At 45.0% G+C, this 11810-nt stretch overlaps 1 protein-coding gene across 6 annotated transcripts in view; it reads left to right on the forward strand.

The window, feature by feature from the left end:
• The window catches only part of CNR2 (cannabinoid receptor 2), a 58777-nt gene extending 48855 nt beyond the window's left edge, over window positions 1-9922 (forward strand). For 4 of the 6 annotated variants that reach the window (XM_067014866.1, XM_067014872.1, XM_067014881.1 and 1 more), the window contains one exon: window positions 8332-9922. In XM_067014866.1, the coding sequence (XP_066870967.1) occupies window positions 8332-9456 (1125 nt within the window). In that variant the 3' untranslated portion in view covers window positions 9457-9922. Of the gene's footprint in view, window positions 1-3290; window positions 3395-8069; window positions 8242-8331 lie in introns of those variants that run through there. The other 2 variants (XM_067014876.1, XM_059062463.2) reach the window with 2 other exon arrangements.
• Window positions 9923-11810: the final 1888 nt, after the last annotated feature.

An 11810-nucleotide genomic window follows, 5' to 3' on the forward strand; every position in this document is an offset into this window, starting at 1 on the left:
ATATATATATATATATATATATTTTTAATTAAAAAAAAGAAAAACACTAGAAACTACTCAAAGGAGCAATAAGTGAATGAGGAACCAACCTTGAATGACCCAGCACTGCTGGCTTGTACTGCATTTAGCTCTGAGCTTCCTGGCAGTTGAGGAAACACGAAAGTTTGTCTGAAGAAACCTGCTTTTTTCCTAATAGACATTTTTTCATTCATTTATTCAATAAGTTGATTTGAAGATATTTAAGAGCCTACTTTTTGCCAGGCCCTGTGCCCAAGGGCTGGAAATCCAGGAGGAAAGTACTAGAGAAATCAGTTTGAGAAATAACCCCTTTGGCAGCCCTTTGCATCTCTCCTCTAAGGCAATTTCCATACTCTGCCTCGCATCGATAACCTTCTCCTGCAACTCATATCACTGGAGAAATTTTAAGTTCCTTCTTCCACATGCTGGCCTACCTCCCCTGCCAAATCCATTTTAGGAATGACTATCCTATTGCTCTGTTTATAAGGTTAAGGAGTCTGGACAGTTGCCAACCTTCTAGTTAACTCTCTGCTTTAGACCTGCTGCTTGTGGTTTCCGCCTCTTTCCAGAAGTCTGGATTTGTGGGCCAGGAACACTATGGTGAGAAGCTCACAGTGAGGCTTAGGGCACGGGAGGACTGGGACAGATGGATAATGTCTGCCATGACTTGGGAATGGGGAGTGGTGGCTTGGGGGCCATCAAATTGCCTTGCTTATGCGAGCTGAGTTCCATCTCCATAGGGCTGCTTAGCTTAGCTCGGGCCCTTCATCAAAAGATCTCCACCAAGAGTCTATTGTGGGCTCTTTTTATGTGAGGGGAAGTAGAACGCAAAGATGCCACCACTCCCTGACCCAGATTCTACGCTCAAAATTAGAAGCTCACAGTCCAGGGAGCAATATGAGGAAAAGACACAAATAATGGAAGGTAGACAGTGATCCATGAATTAGGACTCAATGAGTTTCATCCTCGTAGACAGGTAAGGAGAAACCAGAGAATGCTTCCTGGAGGAGGTGGCTTTTGATGTAGAGCCTGAAAAGCTAAATAAGATTTGGGCAAAGGAACATAGCCCACAGCCCAAAACTCCAGAAAACTTTCTTGCAACTGCAACCAAGTGCTACCAAGCATGGAGGGGAAGTAAGAGAAGAAAGATGGAAGGAAGGCCCCACGACACCCTTCCTATGGCTGAACATAGCACCAAGAGCCCTGCTGGGAAGCAAGTCAAGAGCCTCTACTTGGTATTACTAATGGATCATTCATGCAGGTCAAATACGTTTTTTTGTTTTTGTTTTTGTTTTGTTTTTGTTTTTGTTTTGCTGTACGCGGGCCTCTCACTGCCGCGGCCTCTCCCATTGCAGAGCACAGGCTCTGGATGCGCGGGCTCAGCGGCCATGGCTCACGGGCCCAGCCGCTCCGCGGCATGTGGGATCTTCCCGGACCGGGGCACGAACCCGTGTCCCCTGCATCGGCAGGTGGACTCTCAACCACTGTGCCACCAGGGAAGCCCTGTTTTTGTTTTTTTAATGTGATGGTCTGGACTTCATGGCAGTAAAGTGTCCACTGGGGATGAGTGAAGAACTTTCTATATGCCTAAGTTCTCAGACGACAGTTGGACAAGACAAGCACAGAATCCTGTAAGAATCCTATAAACTAATTCTACTGAGTATGTCCTGCCATTCATTAGACACATACTGTAAGCCACCATTCATTTCATAAATTTCCATCACTTGATTTCACAGCAGTGTGATATGGGTAGTATTCCTCCTAGTTTACAGATGAATGAAACAGAGGCTCAGACAGGTGAAGTAACTTGCCCAAGATCACACAGCCCGCAAGGTACAGAGCTGCATTTGAATCCAGGGCTGGTTGAATCCAAGGAGGTCTGGTTGCCAAGCCTGTGACATTGTGATCCAACACGGTGAGTTTCCCAGAGGAGACCTTAGAAGTGGCCCAGGCAACCCACTTGCTTTAAAGATGAGAAAAGAAAGACCCAGACAGGAGAAAGGACCTGCCCAAAGTCACTCAGTGGCAGAACAGGGACTGGAACCCAGGCCTCCCCACTCCCAGTAAGAGATAAATATGATGGCTCCCGACCTCCAGTCTCAGCTTCTCACTGCACTTGTAGCAGCCACAATCAAAGGGCCAGCTCCTTCTCACTCACACAAGGTTCCCAGTGCCTTTGGGCTTTCAACACAGCAATACAGAGGGGCCAGCTGTGACCATGGCATACTTTCACTTCACACTTTCAGTTCGGGTCAGTAAAACCCCCAGGCGCACCTTTTGCTGAGCAGCTTCTGAGCACTCACTGCGGACCTTCGCAGACACTCAGCAGGAGTCAGGGCTCCAGGTCCTGGACACCCGCTGCAGCATGGGCATGCTCTCTGGGGAAAGAGTGTCATGTAGTTTGGGGGTTTGGCATCTTTCTAAGGTGGGAAAAGCACTTGGTTGTTTGTTTCTCTCTCTTTTTTTTTTTTTTTTTTTTTTGCGGTATGCGGGCCTCTCACTGCTGTGGCCTCTCCCGTTGCGGAGCACAGGCTCCGGACGCGCAGGCCCAGCGGCCATGGCTCACGGGCTTAGTTGCTCCGCGGCATGTGGGATCTTCCCGGACCGGGGCACAAACCCGTGTCTCCTGCATCGGCAGGCGGATTCTCAACCACTGCGCCACCAGGGAAACCCTGTTTCTCTTTTAATACTACATTTGTACGATGTCAAGTCACAGAATGTTTTTGCACGCATCAGTGGTTCCTAATATTTGGAACTCCACTGACTCGCTGATTTTATTTTTAAAAAATGAACCCTTTCCTCCTAACAAACGCACAGACATGAAGTCTCACCTACACTTTGAAAGGAGTGGTACCCCATCACAGCCTCCCCAGGGACCTGGGTAAAGAGCCATGGGGGAGATTGCCAGCCAACTTGGTTTTCCCAAGGAGAATCGGACAGGTCTTGTCATTGTCATTTTACAATGAGAAGAGGAGCTCAGAAAGCTGAAGGGACTTGCCCAAAGTCACGTGACAAACCATGCGGAGGTGGAACTGGAACAGTTGTGTAGCACAGCAAGCACTGAGTCTCTCTCTGCACCGGGCATTCAGACCAGTCCTTGCCCGGGAGGAAGGCTCATCTAGATGCCAGAAGCTCTGACTCCAAAAGGGATTTCTATCTGCTCAGAGGGAAGGCAGACAGGGAGCTGGGTTTCCTGTTGCTCTGTGCATCCTGTTGTCGGATGTTTTCTTGTTAGGACCTCCATCCAAATGCCTGCATTTCCTGGCCTTAATTTGGACAATAACGATAGGTTGGTGGCCACGCCAGGCCTGGGTGAAGCTCAAATGCCAGCCGCCACCACCCCGGCATCCCTCTTCTAGGCTGGACTCTGTGTGGGGTAAGCCATCCTCTGATGGTGGGGGGCTGTTTTCTAAGGGAAATATGGCAAGAGAGTTGGAGGGGGATGGGACTGGGGCTGCAGGGGTGCATGGAGGAAGCTTCTAGAAGTGGGAGGGTGGATATGGGATCTGAGAAAGGCTTACACTGTCTCTTATTCATGTCCAGGGCTGAGAACTCGGCTGGCACCATTTCCTGTCTCACTCTGGGGTGGCCTTGGCAACATTCAGCAAAGGGCATCCATCTCAGGGAAACACCCCTTTTCAGCTTTTCGAAATAGGGTCACTTATATGCTTACAGCACGAGGGTTTTGATTGTGGTTTGGGGGATGTGAAATCTAGTTCCAGCTCTGCCGCTGATTTGTTGGGTGATCTTAGAAAATTACATCCCCACCCTTAGACTGTTTCCTTGATGGTAAAATGACAGAGGTGGATTAGATGAGAGGTTTTCAATCTGTTCCTTGGAGCCTGAGGGCTCCACAGAGGAATCTGGGCTGCCTGGAAGAGAGGACATAGGTGACATGAATTCAGATTTTTACCTGATTTATGAATAGGTGTTCCATTGATGGTAAAAAGCATTCTGCTCCCTTAAAATTTAAAAAACACTGGATTATAAGAGCTGCCACTTATTAAGCTCATATAATGCTCCAGGCACATTACTGTCAACAACTTCACTAAGCAGGTTGAATTATTCCATTTGAAGATGCTCCTAATAATATTAATAATAACAATAATAAGCACTTCCATATGTTATGTTAATTTACTGAAATCCTCACAAAAACCCATTTTACAGATGAGAAATGGGAAAACAGAGGTATTAGGTATCTTGAACAAGGTCACCAGACCAGAATTTGAACCTACCCTATGTGCTCCCCTCCCCCTAACACTCTTACTTGGGATCTACACATTGGCAACAGCCCCTTACCGTCCAAATGGGTTTCATTCATGAAGCAGTTTTTGTTTGTTTTGGCCCCCCGCTGCGGCTTGTGGGATCTTAGTTCCCCAACCAGGGATCGAACCTGGGCCCTCAGTAGTGAAAACGCAGAGTCCTAACCACTGGAATTCCCCATCAAGCAGTTTTTTAGCACCGACTAGGTAGCAGGCATTGCGCAAGGCACAGAAGACCCAGAAATAATGAAAGCTCAGTCCCTGACCTTGACAAGCTGTGTGCCCTCCTCCAAGTAGTTTAACATCTCTGAGCCTCCTTTATCTATGCAATAACAATAACCACAATTCCTATATCAGAGATTGTGTGGATTACTTTAGACTGTGGCTGAGAAAAAATATTCTGTAGAAGTTAAATTGCATACAAATGTTGGCTGGTGCAGTTATCAACCTGGTTGGAGAAAAGAACTGGTTATAATATATACAGAGTAAGTCTAGGAACTTGGTGTGTGACTGCGGGGTTGTGGAAGCTTTCAGTGGGTGAAAGATGAGTCCAGAAAAAAGATGAGCCAGGGAGAGGAACCCCTGGGGCAAATGTGCAAGAAAGCAGAACTATCTGAGGAACGGTGAGGTAACCAGTTGAGCCCAACTGGGGCTGCCGACAGCAGCTGCAAAGGAATACTTCTGACCTTGCTGTCACCAGACAGTACAGCACGTTGGGGTGGGCTAGCGCTGTCCCACGAGCCCCTTGTCATTTAAAATGTTCTAGTAGCCACAATAAAAAATAAATAAATAGTGGGATAGGGAGGGTTGGAGGGAGATGCAAGAGGGAGGAGATATGGGGATATATGTATACGTATAGCTGATTCACTTTGTTATACAGCAGAAACTAACACAACATTGTAAAGCAATTATACCCCAATAAAGATGTTAAGATAAATAAGTAAGTAAGTAAATAAATAAAAAGAAAGAAACGGGCCAAAAAAAGAAAAAGAAACGGGTGAAATAAATGTTTTTATTTAGCCCAATATATCATTTTGATGGGTAATTAATATAAAAACATTACTAATGAGCTATGTTACCTTCTTTTTTCCATACCGTCTTTGAAATCTGGTGTGTATTTTACACACAAGGCATATCTCCATTCAGACTAACCACATTTATGGTGCAGGTATAGACAGAACTGGAGTTGAACCCCAGTTTTCAACTCTTAAATAACTAGGTCATCCTGAGCAGTTTCCAAATTAAGAACCGTTCAGTGAAGTGTTGAGCTCTCTTCTAAATATATTTTATGTATTAATTCACTTAAACCTTATGACGTGAATTATCTATAATGGTGGGTTACCATCATTATTCCCATTTTATAGATAGGGAAATTGAGTACAGGGAGCCCAGAGAGCATATCATTCCTAAACTTTCTCCCGCTCTAAAACGAACACACCCAGCCTGGAAGTTACTGTGAAGGGAGACTTGAAAATGCAGTGAAGGTCCTTCTCACCCAGACACACCAGGAAACCACTGCTTGGGAACCACAGGCCTCTCTTGTCCCAACTCCCACTCCCTGATAACCTCTAGCAAGACCAGAAGTAAGGTGAGGAGAGTGAGGCCCTCACCATGGGCGCAAAATTTAAATGGGTGCCAAAAAATTATAATAAATTCTGGTTTGAGTGTAAAAAAAATATTTAAACCTTATAAAATACTGTTGTGAGTTTTAATGACCTACTTTTCCATTTTTCAATGATAACTACTTTTTAGTGTTTTACTGTTTAATGTTTTGAGGGGGAAAAAAAAGCCAGTAAAGAATACAGGGAAATGTCTACATAGAGGAACTCATTTTTTTCCCTTTGCCTCAGGCAAGACATTGCTTTCTAGTCTAGTCTGGGGAAAAAAACCTGCATTCCCTCCTGCTTCTCTAGTTCCTCTGCCACTGTCCGCGAGTTCTCTTCTCTTTATCTACTCTATAAATCCTCTACATTCTCCTAAGGGATTGGGCTTTTGGCTCAATGGTGTGATGTTAACATTTATCCTTGTTGACACATATAGTTCTAGTTCATTTTTTACTGTTTCATTTATTTCTGTGTATGGATGTACTATAATTTATCTATGCATTTTGCAATGGATGGACTTTTGTTGTTGGTGGTGATGGTGGATTTTTTTTTTGCTATTTCAAAAATGCTGATTGTACATGTCTCCTTGGGCACATTTTCAGGAGCGGAATTGGTGCATCTCAGGGCAGTGGCTCATCTTCAACTTGACTAGATTTTGCCAAACTGCTCTCCACAGTGTTTGCCCCAACTTACACCCCCATCACAGTGCTGACCGTTCACACTCCACATCCTCTCCAGTACTCGATATTGTCAGATTCATCTTTTTGCTGATCTGATGGGAGAGAAACTTGCCTTTCTGTGGATGCTATTGAGGTTAAACATCTTTTGAAAGGATTATTGACCATTTCTCTTTTGTGCCTGATATTTTTCTTATTTGTAGGTTCTCTCCTTCATCTTAAGTAATCTTGCCTGTGGTTTGTCTGTTTTATGATCTTTTCAATGAACTAGTTTCCGTCTTTGTCAGGACTTCTTATTCTCTGTTGTTTTACCATGTCATCAGTTTCTGCTCTTATTATTTCTGCCTTCTGCCTTCTTTGTAGTTTTGCTGTTGCTCTTTTTCTAATTTCATGAGTTGGATGTTTAGCTCATGAGTCTTTTTTCTTCTCTAATATGAGCACGTAGGTCTATAAATTTCCCTTTCAGGGCTTCCCTTGTGGCGCAGTGGTTGAGAGTCCGCCTGCCGATGCAGGGGACACGGGTTCGTGCCCCGGTCCGGGAAGATCCCACATGCCGCGGAACAGCTGAGCTCGTGAGCCACGGCCGCTGAGCCTGCGCGTCCGGAGCCTGTGCTCCACAACGGGAGAGGCCACGACGGTGAGAAGCCCGCGTACCGAAAACAAACAAACAAACAACAACAACAAAAAAACTTCAGCATCTTACCAAAACTGGCAAACAAAACAAAATAAAACATCAATGCAAAAAACCCTCCACCATATCACTCTGGATTCCATTTTTTCTTGGTTTTGATTTCCTCTCGGTTTTTGACCCTAGGAGATTTCCTTACTTTCAAAGGGAAGTCTTAGGTGTAGTTTTCTGGTTTTTTTAAAAAGACCAAAAGAGGCAGGTCACTTTTATTTTATTTTATTGAGGTACAATTGACATGTAACATTATATTAGTTTCAGGTATACAACATAATGATTTGATATTTGTATATACTGTGAAATGATCACCACAATAAGTCATTAACATTCGTTACCACACGTAGCTGCAAATTTATTTTCTTATGATGAGAACTTTTTTTTTTTTTTTTTTTTTTTTTTTGCGGTACGCGGGCCTCTCACCGCTGTGGCCTCTCCCGTTGCGGAGCACAGGCTCCGGACGCGCAGGCTCAGCGGCCATGGCTCACGGGCCCAGCCGCTCCGCAGCATGCGGGATCCTCCCGGACCGGGGCACGAACCCGTGTCCCCTGCATCGGCAGGCGGATTCTCAGCCACCGCGCCACCAGGGAAGCCCCTATGATGAGAACTTTTAAGATCTATTCTCTTAGCAACTTTCAAATACAATATTAGTAGCTATAGTCATCATGTTGTACGTACATTCCCAAGACTTATTTATTTTATAATCGGAAGCTTGTACCTTTGACTACCTTTACCCATTTCACCCCCCGACCCCAACCCCTGCATCTGGCAACCACCAATCTCTTCTCTGTATCTATGAATTAGTTTTTTTTTTTTTTTTTTTCAGTTCCACATGTAAGTGAGATCATATGGTTTGCAGGTCACTTCTGCTTCTTGAATTCCCACATGCCTCTCCTAAGGCAACCAGTACAGACCTAGCACCCCACTAGGAAGAAGAAAGGGTAAAATAGAGAGAAGCCAATATAAATCGCTGTTTCAACATATGATCCATCGCACAGGTAAAGTGTTTGATTAGAGTCAGTGATTGTATGAGGTCATTCTTGCGCTGATTGAAAGAGAACTCATTTCTTCTTCTCATTGTACTACAGCAAAGCCTTCTTGGTAAGCCCGACAGAAGCCGAGGGACCCAGCCCATGGAGATATGCTGGAAGATACAGGCAGCCAATGGCTCCATTGATGGCTTGGATTTCAACCCCATGAAGGATTACATGATCCTGAGCAGTTCCCAAAAGATAGCTATCGCGGTGCTGTGCACCTCTCTGGGCCTCCTAAGCGCCCTGGAGAATCTGGTGGTGCTTTACCTGATCCTGTCCTCACACCGGCTCCGCAGGAAGCCCTCGTACCTGTTCATCGGCAGCTTGGCTGGGGCTGACTTTCTGGCCAGTGTGGTCTTTGCCTTCAACTTTGTAAAGTTCCACGTCTTCCATGGCGTTGATTCCAAAGCTGTCTTCCTGCTGAAGATCGGCAGCGTGACTATGACCTTCACGGCCTCTGTAGGCAGCCTGCTGCTGACCGCCGTGGACCGCTACCTCTGTCTGTGCTACCCACCTACATACAAAGCCCTGCTCACCCGTGGGAGGGCGCTGGTGACCCTGGGCATCATGTGGGTCCTCTCGGCATTGGTTTCCTCTCTGCCTCTCATGGGATGGACTTGCTGTCCCAGGCCCTGCTCTGAGCTTTTCCCCCTGATCCCCAACGACTATCTGCTGGGCTGGCTCCTGTTCATTGCCGTCCTCTTCTCTGGCATCGTCTATACCTATGCGCATGTCCTCTGGAAGGCCCATCAGCATGTAGCCAGCCTGGCTGAGCACCGGGACAGGCAAGTGCTCGGGATGGCCCAGATGAGGCTGGATGTGTGGTTGGCCAAGACCTTGGGGGTGCTGCTGGCCGTGCTCTTCATATGCTGGCTCCCAGTACTGACCCTCATGGTCTACAGCCTGGCCACCACTCTAAGCAAACAGGTCAAGAAGGTCTTTGCCTTCTGTTCCTTGCTCTGCCTTGTCAACTCCATGGTCAACCCCATCATCTACGCCCTGCGGAGCGGGGAGGTCCGCTCCTCCGCCCACCACCGCCTGGCCCACTGGCAGAAGTGCCTGAGGGGCCTCAGGCCTGAAGGAAAAGAGGTCCCGAGGTCCTCAGTCACTGAGACAGAGGCTGATGTGAAAATCACTCAGGGGCCCCATTCCAGAGAGCTGTACTGCTCTGATCACTAATGAAGTCGCTTTCACAATTTTAAATAAGCCAAGTCAGAAATCATTTCAATCCCTGGAGGAGAGTGTCTTTGATCCTCTCATCTTACTTGAACCAGCTGCAGAGATTTTATAAATCCCCGAATTGTCCCCGGTCATCCCTCAATTCAGCCCCTTTGTCTCCTCCCCCCCCCCACGCCCTATAATGAATAATAAACAGAGCAAGTGGGAAGAGGGGGAAATTCTCGTACTATGTGCCAGGTATGGTGCTGACATTCCACAGTCCATCATCTCCAGCAAGGATTCAGCCCCATACTTTTGAAGATCCCCGGACACCCATATCTTACATATCAGGGAGGCTAGGTTCCTACCAAAGGGGCTTAAAGCAGTAGGCAAGAGAAACTGTTGATGGTGAGGAGGACTGCAGAGGAATCCTAATGCAATTATTTGGAGCTACAGATGGAATAAAAGGAAAGATATTGATTAAACGTGTCTTCATTTAATACTTACAAGACGAGGTGTTCACTATTCATTCATTCATCCACCCATCTCACAAATATGTGCCAGGCTCTGTGCTAGGTCCTGGATGTACAGCCATAAATAAGACTCTGCCCCTGTCTGATGGGGCTCACATTCTACATTCTGGTGAGAAGAGAGCCAATAAATAAAGAAAGAAGATGATTACTGGTGGTATAATGAAGGAAATTGTCAGGGTCGTGAGATAGAGATTAACTGAGGTAATATTAGGTAAGGTAGAACTACTATGTGCTCTGGTCATAACAGTCAGCTGGCTTTTACTGAGGTTTTACTATGTGCCAGGCTCTGGGCTATGTGGTTTTAAATGAGGGATCTCACTTAGTCTTCACAGTAACCTGATGAAGAGGGTTTGGTATCCTCATTTTACAGATGAGGAAATCTCTGAGAGGGAAAATCACTTGCCTGAGGTCACACTGCTAACCTGTGCCCAAAGCTGGGGTTTCCAACCCAGTTCTGTTTGACTCCTAAGCCTCTTTACCACTAACCTCTTGGCCTAGTTCAGTCAAATTCTGCTCGATTAAGATAGTAATAATAAGTCTATAAATAATAATGACTTCAATAATAATAAGTCTAACAGTGATAAATATGTATAAAGCATAAGTGATAATATGACTTAATAGGTCCAATAATAATACTAGACTTTTGTAACATCAGATTGCTGCAAACTTATGATAATAACTCATCATTATTTCTCAACATACTTCATTTTATGCCCTGTATTAAACTTCCTGCAACAATTTTCCACAAACTGAGTGGCTTATAACAACAGAAATTTATTCTTTCACAGGTCTGGACTCTAGAAAATCAAGTAGTATTGGAATACTACTCAGTCATTAAAAAAGAATAAATTCCTGCCATGTACAACAATATGGATGGAACTGGAGGGGATTATGCTAAGTGAAATAAGTCAGAGAAACACAAAGAGTGTATGTTATCATTTATATGTGGAATCTAAAAAAATATATATATATATATATAAAATATATATATATATATATATATGTATATCACATCCTCTTTATCCATTCATCCCTTGATGGGCACTTACGTTGCTTCTGTATCTTGGCTGTCATAAGTAATGCTGCTATGAACATTGGGATTCATGTATCCTTTCGAATTAGTGTTTATATTTTCTTTGGATATATGCCCAGGAGTGGAATTGCTGTATCATATGGTAGCTCTATTTTTAGTTTTCTGAGGAACCTCCATACTGTTTTCCATAGTGGTTGCACCAATTTACATTCCCACCATCAGCATACAAGGGTTCCTTTTTCTCCACATCTTTGCCAACATTTGTTGTTTGTGTTCTTTTTGATGATGGTCATCCTGACTGGTGTGAGGCGGTATCTTATTGTGGTTTTGATTTGCATTTCTCTAATAATTAGCAATGTTGAGCATCTTTTCATGTGCCTATGGCCATGTGTATGTCTTCTTTGGAAAAATGTCTATTCAAGTCTTCTGACCATTTTTAATCAGGTTGTTTTCCTTTTTTTTTTTGCGGTACATGGGCCTCTCACTGTTGTGGCCTCTCCCGTTGCAGAGCGCAGGCTCAGCGGCCATGGCTCATGGACCTAGCCGCTCCGCAGCATGTGGGATCTTCCCGGACCAGGGCACGAACCCGTGTCCCTTGCATCGGCAGGCGGACTCTCAACCACTGTGCCACCAGGGAAGCCCCGCAGCATAGAGTCTTAAAGGGGCTGATCAATATCTGTGGCACTGAACTGCTTCTGAAAAGCTTTATATTACATTTTGGAAAATCAAATTTTATTTTAACCCAAATACCTATCTTTTTGTAAGGCAAAGAAATGGGATGATTTTTTAAAGGTGGATATGTGGCTCCT

Source organism: Kogia breviceps, chromosome 1, assembly GCF_026419965.1.
Source record: "Kogia breviceps isolate mKogBre1 chromosome 1, mKogBre1 haplotype 1, whole genome shotgun sequence".
NCBI lineage: Eukaryota > Metazoa > Chordata > Mammalia > Artiodactyla > Physeteridae > Kogia > Kogia breviceps.